Source organism: Gymnoscopelus microlampas, assembly GCF_963454915.1.
Source record: "Gymnoscopelus microlampas genome assembly, chromosome: 3".
NCBI classification, from domain to species: Eukaryota; Metazoa; Chordata; class Actinopteri; order Myctophiformes; family Myctophidae; genus Gymnoscopelus; species Gymnoscopelus microlampas.
Window position 1 is genome coordinate 16,921,639 of NC_139940.1, and position 17,147 is coordinate 16,938,785.

At 41.2% G+C, this 17,147-nt stretch overlaps 2 protein-coding genes across 5 annotated transcripts in view; both read left to right on the forward strand.

Moving 5' to 3' along the window:
• erfl1 (Ets2 repressor factor like 1) overlaps nucleotides 1-460 on the forward strand; it is a gene marked incomplete at both ends in the record, with an annotated part of 10,734 nt that extends 10,274 nt beyond the window's left edge. The window contains one exon of the mRNA XM_084052468.1: nucleotides 1-460. This exon is cut by the window's left edge and continues 364 nt beyond it. Coding sequence (XP_083908594.1) covers nucleotides 1-460 — 460 coding nt within the window.
• Nucleotides 461-8,329: 7,869 nt separating this feature from the next.
• The window catches only part of arhgef1 (Rho guanine nucleotide exchange factor (GEF) 1), a 48,021-nt gene continuing 39,203 nt past the window's right edge, over nucleotides 8,330-17,147 (forward strand). For 3 of the 4 annotated variants that reach the window (XM_084053628.1, XM_084053629.1, XM_084053630.1), the window contains exon 1: nucleotides 8,330-8,664. The gene's annotated coding sequence lies outside the window, so the exon portion shown is untranslated. The remainder of the gene's footprint in view (nucleotides 8,665-17,147) is intronic. The other variant, XM_084053631.1, reaches the window with a different exon arrangement.

Genomic DNA, 17,147 nt, shown 5'->3' on the forward strand with positions numbered 1-17,147 from the left:
GGGGGAGAGGGATAGGGCGGAGGCAAACCTTCCTGGGATGGGTCTGGGGCTGGGTCTAGGGTTGGGTCTCGGAGGCATCGGCCTGGCAGCTGGGGCCGGGACGGGCCGGCAGAGTCCCACAGAGAGGAGAGGCGGAGGGGTGAAGCAGGACCCGGAGTCGGACTCAGACCTGGAGATCACGGACCTGAGCGACTGCAGCTCTGAGAATGAGAATGAGCCTGAGTTTGGCATCGGCAAGGAGGCCAGACTGGCAAGCCGACCGCAGATCCTGCTGGATGGGAAGAAGGGGAGCGCGCCCCCGCCCCTCTCCACCCTACCCCCGCCAGTGTCCCCCCATCCTCTGAAGAGCCTCGTGCCCATCACTCCTCCGCCTCCATCTCTCCCTCGATCCCTCTCTCCTTCCATTGCTCTGCATGAGCGACACAGGGAGACAGAGACCCTCAAAATGATCCACAGCTAATACATTCTGTGTGTGTGTGTGTGTGTGTGTGTGTGTGTGTGTGTGTGTGTGTGTGTGTGTGTGCGTGCGTGCGTGCGTGCGTGCGTGCGTGCGTGCGTGCGTGCGTGCGTGCGTGCGTGCGTGCGTGCGTGCGTGCGTGCGTGCGTGCGTGCGTGCGTGCGTGCGTGCGTGCGTGCGTTTGCGTGCCAGTCCACTCTCTGCACATCTCTCTTTTTCTCTCCTTTCTCATTGCTGATTTGCCGTGAGCCACTGCTTGTTATTAACAATTTGAAACTTTTTAAAATTCGTCCGTCCCCAATCTCTTCTGACAGAGACTTTTCTATGATGAACGCAGATTTGTGTCTTGTTTCTGAAAACAAATTTTGTGTTTAGTAATCTTCTGGCATTTGCCATCTCTTCCTGTCCAGCAAACTTGCATTTTGCTACTGATTTGGCCATTTTAGCACACATTATTAGCTGTCTACTTAACCACCAGGTTTCTTATGTTTGGATATCTCATGCCAAATCATTGTTCTGTTATATTTTTCTGCTGCTGATATGATAGAAGCCAATGAGGTGGTAAGTTGCAACACAGCATAGCCTGCCTTAACAGATAACAGATAAAAAACATCCCTATACATACAGAACAGAATGAAAAAAATAATGTTAAAAAATCAATCCAATTTTACAGATTTCTCTGTAATTCTTCTCATTCAGTAAACCTATGACTTCTGAAACATAATCAAATATTGCCACCTAGTGGTGACTCACAAAATCCATTCTCTGTCAAGTGCTCAATTCTCCCCATTTTCACCCTGATTTTGTGTGTGATTTGAGACTCAAATTTGCACTTACTTATCACTTATATAATACTTTATTGTGTATTATTTAAATAGAGAACTCCATATTTCTATTTGTGTATGACTGTAGTTTTGTCCTGTGGTTCAAATATTTCCTTCACATTTTTGTAAAGGGAAAGAAAAAGAGAGGCGAAGGAAAACCGGGCCAGTCAAGAATTTGTATGAATATTTCCATGTATATATTTTATTATGGTGTACATTACATTTAATTATTATTCAAGATTTAGCTGTATCGTTGTGATTTAATTCAGTATTTAAGGAAAACAAATGTTGGATAAAAAAAAAAGCCTAGGTGTAACAAAGTTTCAATTATTTAAAGGGCAGAGGATGTTTTTCTACGATGAGGACAGAGTTCACACTGGGAATCGTCTTGGATTTGACTCAACCCCAGTTAATTGTGCCCCTTGGTCATTTTGCCAGATGCCCTACAGTACGTATGAACCCTTTGGGTTTAATATACGCCGGCAGACTTATTTTTTTATAGTTAGCATTTGCCCAATGTAACTGTACTGTAATTAGTCAAATGTGAATAATATTGGTCTCTGCCCCCCTCCCTCCTGCCCCCTCCAACCCTTCCTCTGCTTCAAAATCTGTTGTTGATTATTTTTCAATCAATGCTTCTTGTCCACGCAGACAGCAGGGCAATCTTTTGTTTTGTCTCTGTTTTTTGTTTTTTTTTGCTCGAAGACATTAAATGTGGAAAACAAAAGAATAATTAAAGAAGAGACACCTTTTATCTCTGCTCTGCCTAGAACCGAAGGCCAACGAAACATCCCTCTTCTTCTCGTCCATGTCTTTCAGCACAGTGTGCAATACTAGCTCATCCTGTACAGCTTCAGAGCCTTATGTTTTGTCATACAGTACAGTGGCAGTATACGATTAGTTGTGAAAGCTCTATTGTAAACCTAATGTAAAGTTCTATGTTTGTTGATTTGCTACAGGAAAAAGCCCTCTGACATCTCTGTATGGTGGTGTACACTTAACAGCTGTAAATAGGTTTCAGTGTGTGTGTGTGTGTGTGTGTGTGTGTGTGTGTGTGTGTGTGTGTGTGTGTGTGTGTGTGTGTGTGTGTGTGTGTGTGTGTGTGTGTGTGTGTGTGTGTGTGTGTGTGTGCGTGTGCGTGCGTGTGTGCGCGTGTGCGTGTGTGTGTGTGTACACATCTGCATACGTGGATGTGCGTGTGTACACATCCAAAATGGATGCGTTGGTTTTATCCTGTTCCTTTTTCTTTGTTTTATTGTAAAGAGGAAAAATGCCAAGTGGTAAAAAAAAGAAGAAGAAGAAAAGATGAATATCTTCAAAAGCAATAAACATTATTCTGGACGAGTGGACTGTTGCGTGGCTTCATTTCATGCATTCACTGTGTGAATCAATGATATTTAGCCTTGGAAGGTGAAGAGGGATTCTTGCTCTGTAGGTTTGGGGCTGGTCAGATTTGTATCATAATGCTTATTATGTTTGATATTCACCTTGTCCACCAGGCACAACCTTAATTATTTATAAACTGAAACCAATGGTTTTAGTCAACACAGTTTAACTCCTGGATTAGACAGTATATTATATAAACTATAACATTGTAAATTGGGATCCGGGGAACAGCAGCGAGTTATTTTAGAGTAGATATTCTAACCGTTATGTTTCAATACCACCACTACTACACTGCAACATTCTGGGTGCTAATTTAACACTGAGAGTGTTCAAATCTAAGCAATTAGTCCCATACACTCAGAATGAAATGAACGGATGAAGGATTTTACTGTGTACAATTACAGTTTACAATTTAAGCATTAGCAGATGCTCTTATTCAGAGTGACTTACAATAAGCAGAGTAATCACATACACATACTGTACATAGTATTATGTAAACAATATATATCAAAAATAACCTAGCATCTGTGTCAATACATTACATTCTAAACATTGCGGTGAAGAAAAACAAGTAGCAAAAACATTAGAACAAATGACCAAGGTGTCTGCATTGTAACCAGGTCAGTTGCTAGCACCAATCGAGCAAAAGGTGGGGCCGTACAGGGAGAGTGAAAAAGGGGTGAGGTGGTGTCTGAAGAGGTTATTCTTCAGATTACGCTGGAAGATTGGGAGTGAGTCTGCAGTTCTAACTGCAATGGGGAGTTTGGGAGACAGGGGGAGAAAAGTCTGGGACGTGTGGAGCGTTTCCCCAGAGGTTTTAGGGAAGGTTCAGACAGCTTCCCTGTGTTAACTTATCTGTGTGAGAGGGAGGGGTTGTTGGGTTGGATCAGGCTTTGAAGGTATGGGGGTGCCATGCCTTTGGTTGCTTTGTAGGTCAACATCAGTGTTTTGTACTCTGTGCGGGCAACAAATAGGAGCCAATGGAGGGAGCGTATAAGGGGGGAGACATGTGAACATTTTGGCTGGTTGAAGACCAGGTGTGCTGCGGCATGCTGGATCATTTGGAGGGTCTTAAGTGAGCATGTCCAGAAAGGAGGGCGTTACAGTAGTCAAGGTTTGATATGACTGAGGCCTGTTAAGGAGCTGGGCAGACTCCTGGGTGGAAGGGTCTCTAATCCTTCTAATGTTATAGTGTAACCCTACAGGAGCGAGTGACCGCTGCAGCATGCCTTGAATGAGATAGAGATAGACTACTGTAGGTCAGATTTCCAAAAATCTTAACCCCAAAGGCAAATCATGTTAATTTATGACATACATGTTTTAGGGGTTAGGGGTGCTGAATCCAAATCTTTAAAGATGGTGGCCACCACTATGCTGAAATATATTTTTACATATAGTTTATATATGTACAAATATGAACTATAGTTTTAGTTATAGTTTTGACCAATTAATCAATTAATTAATTTAGCCTTTTTATAAATGGGGGATTCAATGCCATATTCTCATTTGAGATCAAATGTGAGTAAACTGCTTGAAACTCTTGGTGAATATTTTCATTTATAGCCCAGGTTATTGCAAAAAAAAACGTTTCTCAAATTCCTTACCAAGAAATTTCTTCAGCAAAGTGTTTGTAAAGGTAGTAACACACACAATAAAAAGAAGTTCCTATAGGCCTAGGCCTATAGGAACTTGTGACCGCTGCTGAAAGTTGGGGTACCCGCAACTTTATGTGGGGACATTTTTAAATAATTTCATTTGGCCTTAAGCAGTGTTGATTTCGTCAACTAAAACTAAAACGAAAATGTTCATCGACTACCTTTTAACACTGACAAAAACGAAATAAAAAAGAAATAAAAACTAAGCTATGATGACTACAACTATGACTAAATAAATACATTGACAGTTTCGTCAACAAATAACATCTAGACTAAAATGTTAGGGAGAGACGAGTGGAGAAGAGATCCAGTAGAACTAAAAGACAATTCATTTTATGTTTGGTTGCGCTCGGCTGTTGCACTCTGAAAATAGCAGATAGCAGTTGTGAGCTTGTAGATCGGCTATTTTCAGCATGCAACCAAGTGTAAAATCAACCATTACGACACCATCAAGGCCCGCCAAAACACATTTTAGTCGAGTAAATCAACTGTAGATTTCGTCAACTAAATTTTATGATATTTAGTCGACTAAAACTAGACAAAAACTAAAACATTTCAGATGACTAAATATTACTAGAACTAGGACCAGGAGACCTGGTACTGCCAGACCCCTAGTGGTTGAAGGAAAAGAGGGACAAAAGAGGGACGAAAGAGGGACAAAAGAGGGACAAAAGAGATCTCTGTATGTGTCTGTCTGTGTCCCTTTTATGCGCATATATGGACAAATGAGGGACAAATGAGGGACGAAAGAGGGACAGACAAAGCCTCATGTAGGCCGACCCTCTGGGTCTGGCAACTAAATGGAATTTTATTCAAAAGCTGTAAAAATGGCCTCAAGTAGCTTGTGTGGGGGTCAAACTATCGGGTTTTTCATAATTCTGGATCAATTGCTCTTGATCTGCAGCTGGGGGTCCGTAATAACATTCCATGGAACTGCACAATGGGAGACACAAAAAACTCCGGGGAGCGGGTCCCCGGATGTCGAGTTAGTGGCAGGTCTTACGGATTGGCAGACCGTACAGTGTTAATTACAATTGCACCGGTGGGACATGAACCCACACAACCAAAGGGAGGAGGAGAAGAGAGAGGACGAGAAGAGAGAGGAAGGGGGTGTAAGGAAGAGGGGAGGGGAAGGGGGGGGGGGGGTGGAGAGGGAGAGAGGGGGAGAGGGAGTGGTCCCCTCCCTATTTTGCCTTTTACTTAGTTCTTACCCTTTTAACGTTGTAGGGTGACTGAAAGGTAATCTATCTATAGGCTTTATCATAAAGAAAGGTTTTTTAATCTAGTCTTATACAAGAGTGTGTCTACTTCACGGACCGAAACTGGGAGAAGGTTCCACAGCTGAGGTGCCTGAAATTTAAATGCTCTGCCTCCTTAGATATTAGATATTTTTGGAACCTTAAGCATTTTTGCATACTGTGAACGCCCTGGTGCTCTATTAGCAGGTTGATAAGGGTCGATGAGTTCTTTGAGATACAGTGGTGCCTGTCCATTGAGAGTTTTGTAGGTGAGGAGGAGAATTTTAAATTATATTCTGTATTTAACCGGGAGCCAGTGCAGAGAGGCCAGTGAAGGAGTGATATGATCTCTTCTTCTGGTTCCTGTCAGTATACGCGCAGCAGCATTCTGGACTAGCTGTAGGCTGTTTAGAGACTTACTTGCATGGGCCTGATAATAACGAGTTGCAGTAGTCCAGCCTAGAAGTAACAAATGTGTAAAAAATGTCTGCATTATTTTGAGACAGAATGTGCCAAACTTTTGCAATATTACGCAGGTGAAAAAAGGCAGTTCTTGAATTTTGTTTTATGTGGGATTGAAAGGACATATCTTGGTCAAATGTAACTCCCATATTCTTTACACTGGCCCTGGAGGCCAAGGTAATGCCATCTAGGGTAAAATTCTGCTTTTTTTGTCTCCAAGGTGCTTAGGGCCAAGTACAATAACTTCAGTTTTGTCCGAGTTGAGGAGTAGGTAATTCAAGTAGGGTCATCCAACTCTTTATGTCTTTAAGACATTCTTGAAGTTTAGCTAGTTGATCCGTTTCATCTGTCTTCATCGATAGATATAATTGAGTATGATCCGCATATGGAAATGTATAAGTGTTTCCTAATGATTTTACCCAAAGGAAGCATATATAAAGTAAATAGTGTGTGTGTGTGTGTGTGTGTGTGTGTGTGTGTGTGTGTGTGTGTGTGTGTGTGTGTGTGTGTGTGTGTGTGTGTGTGTGTGTGTGTGTGTGTGTGTGTGTGTGTGTGTGTGTGTGTGTGTGTGTGTGTGTGTGTGTGTGTGTGTGTGTGTGTGTGTGTGTGTGTGTAAATGTTCCTAAAAGTGGTGTCATCATACTCCACATCACTTCACCCTTATGTATAAAACAGTGTAGGCCCATAAGAATGCAAGGCCCATAAGAATGCAATGCCATGTGCCAATTTTTTTTGGCTCTTTGAAATGTATTTTCCATTAATTTGAAATGTACTCTTATGCATCCATACAGAGTATTTTTGCTGTGTAGGCTTGTACTCTCTCTCTCTCTCTCTCTCTCTCTCTCTCTCTCTCTCTCTCTCTCTCTCTCTCTCTCTCTCTCTCAATTGCTTAGTTTTTGCTCCTCCACTTCATAAGACATATTAAGGTTGTCATAAATACATTAAAAAAACAGTGTATGGTAGGCCTACATTAAATACATTTTGTATCAGATGTATTTAAGCAATAGCCCATGGCATGGATCAATTAATTTATACAACTGGAGCTTCAGTGTGATAATTGAATACATTGGTTCTCAAAGTGGGATGTGAGGACCCTTAGGGGTCCTTGGAGGTCCCAGGACGTCCGCAGCTAAATTAGTTATAGCATCAGCTTGTAGATCTTCTATTTTCCAAAACTCTTGATAAAATGTGAAAAATACGAAACATTTACACAAATCTGGCATGGCACAAAATATTATTTATTCTTTTTAGATGGGATTTGATCTTTATACATATTTATTTGGGGGTCTTTTGACATGAAAAAGTTTGAGAACCAGCGATATAATAGACCTAATACTCACAACGAACTAGGCAAGTTGTACTCTTATTGTCCACATGGTGGCGCAGTGGAGACTGTGTGGAAGTGATTGCTGCTACCTTCATCGAGGAGGGAAGAGAACAAAGTTTCATTTAAGCTCTGCAAACATTGGCAATGGTTTAGGTACTGGCAGGCAAACAGATGCGAGTAGTGTTGTGTGTGTACTCGGTGGGATTTGACAGGGTGTAGGCCTCAAGCCTACACGACATCCATACCATAGTAGGCCACAAAATAACCAGATTTGATGGGGACCCCCCACCCTGACAACTAGCACTTGGAATGTTGGAGTTGAGGCATTCAATTCAGTTTGACTTGGTCCCACAGATAAATATTGTGAAAATAGCTATTTTCAATTTTTGCCTCTTTCTTATATTATTTGACAATTTGGCCAATGTTAAACCTGTTTTTATAGCATAGTTTATTGTATTACTATTACTATATTATTACTTTTGATGCAGACATTGTCTTTTTCTTTTCTTTGTTTTTGAGGTATATTAAAAATTCCTTAAATTGTCACTTCACTGTCATCTGGGGACTCACGTGATTTGAAAAAATAAGTGCATTCACTGCATTGTGTAGGCATAAGACATAATATCATTGCTGTAGGCCTATTGAAACATTATTAAAGTAGTGAACATAGCAGATCTACAACTTCACAACAGAGCAGAGGTATGCCCTGTGAGCTTGTAGATCGGCTATTTTCCACAATATTTGAAATATAATATTTTTGTAAGTTTGGGTTCTAAATTGTCAAAAGTACAATTTCTATTTGAAATAACAGTCACGTTTTTGCAGAAAAAAACGAATAACATGATATATATATTGTTTTAAAAGTACTCAATTAAATGTAGCCACCACTGTGTGCTCTTTGAACGAGGGGACAGAATACAATGTAACACAGTGCGGAAACAACCCGTTTTAGGATCTCTTTTTTTTTCTCCCCCCCATTTCTTCACTTGACAGGAAGACCCAGGCGGAAAGTTACGATATAACCAGTTTTACAACCCCGTTGGTTTCGCTGAGGTCCATTTATTTCCATTGACCAAAATCAACATACGCCATTATTGCGTGTGCCTGCCGTTGTTTTAATCAGTGCTGCGCGCATTCGACAGACGGGAAGGAAGAAAAGACACAAAAAAGAAAAACATATTTATACATTTTGTGGGGGTTGTTGTGTTCTTTTGGATTCGGTACTTCCGTGTGCAATGTTTTTTTCCACTGACACACGGCAACTTTGTAACAGGAAACTATAACTAGACGTTTAGTCCGTCATTTGTCTCTTCAGGTGAGTAACGACGCTCTCTTTTTAACGTTTGTGCAAATGAGTGCTTTTGGCAGTGGTGGAAGAAGTACTCACATTTTGTACTGAAGTAATAGACGGTACCAATACCACAACAATGTAGAAATACTCTGTTACAATTAAAAGTCCGGTATTCAAAATTTACTTGAGTAAAAGGACAAAAGTATTGGCGTCAAACTATACTTAAGTACTACAAGTAAAAGTACTCATTGTGCACAATATCCCATTTCACATGTTTCCAAATGTATAAAAAAATCTTTTGAAAATAGCAGATCTACAAGCTCACAACGCACCGGCTATTTTCAAATAGCAATGGCTGAAGTGGTTAACGTATGTAGCCTATTACAAAGTAACAATTAACTAAAGTTTGTGTGGATGTAGTGGAGTAAAAGTATAGAAATTTGGAAACACTCCAGTAAAGAAGTAAAAAATACATTAAAATGGCACATAAGTAGGCTACAGAACTTCAGTACGTACTTTCCACCACTGGTGCTTTGGAGCACGTTTTGTGATATTTGTAAAAAATGTATATACTTAAAAGAAAAAGCTAGGCTTCGGTGATATTATTTGGTAGGGAGAGTTTTTTTTTATCCCTCTCCAGCTGCTTCGTCGTACGTACGACGGTGTCGCTCGATTGCCAAAAATTGCCGATCTGCAAGCTCACAACGCGTCGCGTCCGTGAAGTGTTGTGAGCTTGTAGATCGGTGATCCCCCCCCCCCCCTGTGAGCGTGGTAGATCAAGAGCAGACAGTAGCTGGAGGAATGTTGTGTTTGGCTGCAGAAGAACACGTCGTGAGTTCTGTCTGGTCTAAAGCATTGGTTCTCAAAGTGGGGTCCGGGGACCCCCAGGGGTACTTGAGGGGGTTTCCAGGGGGTCCCCAGCTAAATGATAGATTAGGCACCAAATGGACCCTTGTGGGTCTGTAACTCTGAGAGTGTACAAATGGTCCATTTGGTTCCATTTGTACACTCTCAGAGTTAAATTGACATAGATTTTATAATATAAATTGCGGTCCAAGTGATAGAAATGCCATTAAATGGGGGTCTGTAGCCCTAATGCATGTCAAACTGGGGGTCCTTGAAATTAAAATGGTTGAGAATCACTGCAAGAGCCGTAAAACATCTTCTCTTATGGGGGTCCCTGGCATATCTTTTGAAGTGGGGGTCCGCGGGCTAATAAGTGTCAATTTGGGGGTCCTTGACATGAAAACGTTTGAGAACCACTGGTCTAAAGGCACAAAAAAACAGATGATTCGGACTAAAACAAAACAGAGCTGGGATGGAATGTGACTTTACATGCTGGCCGAAGAGCCTGTCAGTCACAATTAGCATATTTCTTTTGGATCCTTCTGGGTTATTATCAGTGGTGGAAAGTAACGAAGTACATGTACTCAAGTACTGCACTTAAGTACAATTTTGAGTTTTTTTTTTGTTTTAGTTTACTGGAGTATTTCCAATTTTCAGTACTTCAGTACAGTAAGTTTCGCGATGCAACGCATTATGAGCTTGTAGATCTGCTATTTTCAAAAGATGCTTGGAAAACTTGTGAAATGGGACATTCTGCATAATGAGTACTTTCTACTTTTGATACTGAAAGTACATTTTGATACCAATACTTTTGTACTTTTACTCAAGTCAATTTTGAATTCTGGACTTTTACTTGTAACAGGGTATTTCTACATTGCAGTTTTGATACTTTTACCTAAGTCAAATATGTGAGTACTTTTTCCACCACTGGTTATTATTGGTGCAGCAGCAGTGTAAAGATTATACTGCATTCTTCTGTAACTAATGTGTCCTAGCCGGGATTCGAACCTGTGCCTTCTCTCCTGCATGGAAGGCAACCAGATTGCAGCTTTAGGCCTAATTTAACTCTTGATGGTCCATTTGGTTCCATTTGTAAGACTCTCAGAGTTACAGATCTGTAAGGGTCCATTTAGTTCCTATTACTATCAATTATTTAGCGGGGAACCCCCTGGAACCCCTTCAAGGAGCCCTGGGGTCCCCACCTGGACCCCATGTTGAGAACCAGTGCTCTAGTCCAAGGGTCCCCAAACCTTTCTGGCCGTGACCCCCCCAAATAATAATTTGAACTGGAGACCCCCCACCCTGACAAGCACTTGGAATTGTAGGAGTTTAGGCATAACATTTAGTTTGACTCGGTGGTTCCACAGTTAAATATTGTGGAAATACCCAAACTACAAGACCCGAACTACCCCCCCCCCCTCACCCAATCATTTGGGGACCCCCAGTTTGGGAACCATTGCTCTAGTCTAGTCTACAGGCACAATCCAGCTGATTTGGACTCAAAAACAAAACAAGGCTGGAATGGAATGTGATACATGCTTGTTGAAGAGCCAGTCTGTCATCCTGCAGAAACATGAAATCACCATAACTTGATTCAAAAATCGCAACCTATTGAATTAGGTGACATCACTTAAAAGTATATTAAAAGATATTGTTGTTTTCTCTTACATAATTCAACAATGTAGGCTACCTAGTGCAAGAGCAAACCATGGGGAAAAAAAGAAAGATTCTAGCTTAGTGTATCCATTTATATATAAGGATATTTTCAGTATGTCTAGAAGAATAGATATAGACTTGTCATTTCATTCCTTAACCACTTCAACCCTAGCGTCCCTATTCTGTGCATGTCATAAAAGGCGAACATTTAGCAAAAATAGGTGAACTTTCGCTGAAAATAGCATCTTTACAAGCTCACAACGAGCCACGTTGGAGGGGACCGTTTACAGAGCCCTGGGGGACCCCGGTCAACAAAGTATATAGGGTGTAAGTGATTAGATGATGTATGGAGATTGGAAACAACCTCATACTATGTTTCCCATTTCCTATACTATACTTTGAGTCATTTACTACTATAATAGTATAGTATAGTAAATTAGTCTTTAAGCGCCATTTCCACCGGGCACAATAACTATAAAGATATCGTTTTAAAAACAGTCAAATGGATGACATAGTTCACACCAACTATAAAAAAAAATACAATGGTGAACTTTAAAGTTATAGTTATCTTTATAGTTATAGTACTCAGTGTGAATGGCACTTGTGTTTTCAATGGGTTTCCCAGTACGCTCATATTAACAACCTACGTCCTACGGTTGCCATTGAAAGTGGTTTCAAACACAAAGCTAGTTTTCACTACCATTCATTCCCTCATTTCATATTATGGATCTATAGGAGGCGAGGAGCACGTCCCAACTTTTTTTCTTTGGTTGTGCTGATTAATTTCAGCTTTGTCCAGCTCAGGTAAGGTCCCTTAGACTGGGCCAAGCTAATCATTAGAACAAGATAGCCTTAAGTAGTGTGGGCACTCAATCTTCCTTTATCTCTTTTTTTAATTGGTCAACATTGTGTTATTCAACCTGATAGCATAGCAGGAGGCTCCACAATTGAATTCGAGTCTGTCTCTCATGTGACCCCCCCCATTGTGACCCCCCCCCATTAATCATTAATCAAATGTTGCCCAAATATGTAGTGGGAGTCAGTGCAGACTAAGCTCAATAATTAGGGTGTACATCATTGATTATCCATATTGTTTTCCCACAGTGTCTGCACAGTTCTTTTCAGAACGGCCTAAAAAGTAAGCAGACACATTGTAGGCTAATTGAAACGGGGGTTCTCTCTGTTTTGTGCCTTTAATACCAACTGACTACAACAAGAGTATGATAGACTCGAATTGAGTCATATTGAGTCTGCCTGTAACAGCTAAGCAAAAAAACAAACAAAAAAAAGCCTCTGAAGCTGGAAAAGCAACAGCGTGGGTTTGCGTGTGCTAGCATGACCTCATGTTTTCATTAGACAGTCAACCTCCCCAAAGAACAACGACTACTCTATTGGTTACCATAGCAAGTCATCTTATTTGGTTCTCTGTAGCTTCTAGGCCTACGTGGAATTAATAGCCTACAAGCACGAGTTGTGTAGAGCTATCCCCACACCTCTGTAGCAACATTTATTCGAGTCCTTGATTATTAAAGCTGTGCTGTGCTGTGTCTGTCAAGGGCAGTAGGTGATGGCAGTTTGAATTGAAACCAGAGCATTGTGACATGTCAGCCAGCCCGCCAGCCTGCCAGGAAGGCAAGTCAACCTGGCACCCAGTCAGCCAGTCGTCCACTTCACCACAGAGGCCTGATGTGTATCAGATCTTGCCACTTCCTGTCTCGCTCCGTTGGACTAGGCCGGGGAACACCCCACAGCACTTGTCATCCTCTCCCTCTTTCTCCCTCAGTCTCTCTCTGTCTCTCTAGTCCTCTCTCTGTCGCATACTCTCTCGTCCTACTCTCTCACCCTTTTTTGCAAGTGGAGGCTTGTCTCGAGCCCAAAGGCTACCGTCTCTTCCTTTTTAAAAGGAATGTTGGCTATTTAATCAGAGGTGCCTCTCCCTGCCTGCCTCTCTCTCCCACCCCCCCCTCTCTCACTATTGTTGCAGGCCTACATAAAGCACACATACGTCCTACAGTATCTACCAGGGGCTAGGGGCAATAGAGTTGATCTGTACTTGACTTGTTGTTGTTACCCTATGTGAGGTCTACCGATTACAGCATTTGATGACACCCAACCATGGAACGGCCTCAGGGTGCCCCACAGAACCCTGAAGCTGGCTTCCAGGGAAACTAATAATTTACTGTAGTTAGGGCTGGACTTCAAAGGGTGCGCAGGTATTCTTCTCTGGCTGCAGTTCGATTGACGGGCAGGCAGCAGATAATGAGAGACAGAGCAGAGACAGAGAGGGCTAGTCTTCTTCTATCTGCTGCTGCTCCAGAAACCATGTTTGTTCCTTTGTTGCATAACATGAATGTATTGTGGTAATCCCTGCCTTTTGTGAAACATGACACCTTGAAAGGTGTGTTTGTTCATGTGTGCAACCGCACATGCACAGATATTAATTGAACAGATGAAAGGGAAAACATTTAGTCTTAAGCCCAAATGCTTAAATTTCTAATTTCTGATAATGAAAAGTTTGAACACGAACACACACACACACACACACACACACACACACACACACACACACACACACACACACACACACACACACACACACACACACACACACACACACACACACACACACACACACACACACCACATCAGTATCACTCTAATAGTGTAATCGGAATAAGCTTTACATTGTAGGTGTAATTGTCTAGAGTTGCTACAGTACACAGTAACATTGTATATTCAGAGTTAAACTTAATGAACACTCAGCATTTTGCTTTGGATGATGGCACGGTTTCCTGCTCAAGGACGCTTCAACACATGGCTGTTGATGGGCGTATTGTGTATCTGTCATGGGAGTTGAACCTTTGACCTTTCATCTGTAACTCAGATCAGCGGTCTGGGTCCAAAACGCTGCCTCACGACAAACACAAGTTGGCAAAGTGCTGACAGTTGTTTCTTATCAGGAGATACTGTTTGGATTATACACTACAGGCTATGTGCAAACTAAAGTTCAGTTTGAATAGATCAACAACAAAAAATGTCTGTTATAGCAATTATTTTGCCACAAGCGTGTGAACCGCCCATTAATGTATTATCACGCCCTTGGTGCAGGCAGGCTTATGTGTGTATATACTTAGTGTATGTGTGCATGTCTGCAGGCCCAACAGTACACTGTTCACACTGTACATGCATGTGTGCAGACCTACACTGTTCCCATTCCATGACATTGTTGAGTGCATTCATGTGGCAAACGGAGATATGGAATCAGCTCCCTTACAGGGCAATATTTTTTCCGCCGTAAGCTAGCTCACAGGTATTCCAGTTTTAACAGACGAAGATCAGTGTGTTCAGCTACTGAACTATGACGGCTTTCTCCGTTGTTCAAGATTGACATGTGCAGTGCTGAATGGTACATTAGAGGCAGGCTCTGAACCAGTAGCTCTCTGCAATATTGGGGACTCCAGTCTACCACTACATTTCTATTTGACCAGATAGAAAATTGTGTTCATCTGGCTGCCTACAATTTTGTAGTCTCTGATTAGGTAGCTAGATTGAAAGCCAACAGCAGTGTATTTCAGTGTTGGAGTTGAAAATCTCTGGGCTACAAGGTCATAGTCTCCTGCTTGGGAAAAACTAAATGCACCCCCTTGGCATGCATTATAGGCACTACTGGTACGAGTTTGGTATGGTTTATTGAATTTTAGTTAAGCTAGACACTGCTAGTTTAGAAGTGTTTGCTGCAGTTTAATACATTTTAGTTAAGGATAGATCTTTTAAGCCTAATTTATTCTGTGCGTGAGCCTAGCCATTGCTCTTGGTTCATCATGGCTACATGATGAACCAATACAGAGCCCTGAGCCATGGTGGTTTGGCTCACACAGAATACCTGTACATTAGGCTGTAGCATGGTTATGTTTAGAAATGGGTTTGATGTGGTTTCATTAATACATTTCAGTTAACCACTTAAACCCTCTAGTCTTAGTGCAACAGACTTGAGTTACACAATTTAATCTTTTTAAGTCGAGCTTCAGTTCTGATTATTGTTTAAAATATAACTACCACAAGTTCCACAACATTAGATACTGTCAGTGTCAACATTAATTGATATTTAAAGGACCATACCAGTGTTATTGTATGTTTATCCCACTGAATGCAATTTGCATACAGTACCTATTTTAGAAAGCCCCTCTCTTTTAAGAGGACCATAACGGAAATAAGCCCTCTAGCTTTATTGTGTTTTTATCCTTGGTGATGCTATGACGGGAAAGGGTTAGGTTTTTTTATTTGATACCACCAAATAAAATCAATCAATTATATAATTAATTGCACTGTGATTTGGAAATCGCGCTAGTTTATATTGCGATTTTGATTATTCTTTTATTTATTGTTCAGCCCTAACTGTTTGTATATTTAAGTTTAGACATGTGTTTGGGGTTGTTTAATTAATGGATTTTAGTTAAGGTTAGACACTGTTAGTATGATTAAGTTTAGACATCGGTTTGGTGTGGTTGAGTTTAGGGTAAAAGTCTTGGGAGGGCCTTCATAGCATGCCCAGTGGGTGCATTTACTATCACCGCTACTGCTTACAATGTGGAGAGTGGAAATGTGTATGTGCATTTGCATTTTTCTGTATGAGCGACGTTTGACGTGTGTGTGTCATATGACTGTGTGTGGACTGGCGTGTGTCTGAGAAGTGTGTGCACCGTGCAGTGACATCCCCAGACACTGAATGACCTCTTCATTGGCCAGAAGAATGCAGCCTAAGTATCTCTATGTATGTGCACAGGCATATTCTCCTGTACCCATACCACCAGCACAGCCCTAGAATGCAACCTGCATCCCCTTGTTGTAAACAGGTAGGAAATGGAAAGAGCTGCTTCTATCCATCCATCCGTCCGCCCAAGCATGAGTCAGACGGGTGGCTGGAGAACAGAAGGGAGCAAGTGAGACGGGATATAGACTGAGGGAAAGGAGGAGAGAGAGAATGAGCTCTTTCATTCGAGGGGTCAGGGTGGAAAAAGCGAGGCTAGGCAGCGGAGTCCATGTTTACTCTTGGAGAATTTGAAGGTGGGGCTGGAGTGTGGGTAGGGCTAAAGGGCAAGACCACTTTGGTAGAGGTTTAGGTTGTGTTGTTACCTTGCCATGATGTAACTCCAAAGGTGGACATGAAATAAAAAATAATTGCTCCATTGCTTCTCATTGACTTACATTGTGAACAGCTATTTTTTCAGCTCTTTTTCTTTTAGCACATGAACAAACACAAACAAAGTTGATTCAGACAATATAGAACATCACCAAACGCAGTATGTTTTTTTATTTTTAGAAAGATTTTAACTTCCTTTTGATTTTACTATTTGAAGATCCGGATCCACGGATCCAGTCCGGGGTTCCTTCTTAAAAAAATGGCAAAATCAACAGGAAGTTAACATTTTTATTTAAAAAAAAAACAATATTGGGATTGTTGATGCTCTATATTGTCCGAATCAACTTTGTTTATGTTTGTTTATTTGCTAAAATAGTGACCTTAAGAGCTGTTTCAGCGAACAATGTAAGTCAATGAGGAGCATATTTTGAATGATACATTTCTAATCACTGGAGCAATTATTTTTGATTTCTTGTTCACCTTTGGAGTTACATCATGGCAAGGTAACTACACAACCCAAAGCTCTACCAAAGTGGTCTTGCCTTTTAACCATCAGATGTATGTATGTATGTATGTGTATAAGTCTGAAAGTATAGTGTGATCATAAATTAATTGGTTTCTCATAAAAAGGAGTATCTTCTTATATTTGTTTAGTTGAGTTTTGTTGAGTTTCATGAATGTCTTAATGCCCATTACCGCATCTGTTTTACGCTCCTGCATTTGATAACCCAGACTCTACAGCAGTTAACAGTTATCACTCCTGAGATTTTGATATAGGCCTAGAGTCTGACTTGGCTTATAAAGAATGTTGAGTACAATCTGGAGTGCTTTGGGATAAAAATAAGGCTGTGAATTGATGCCTTAT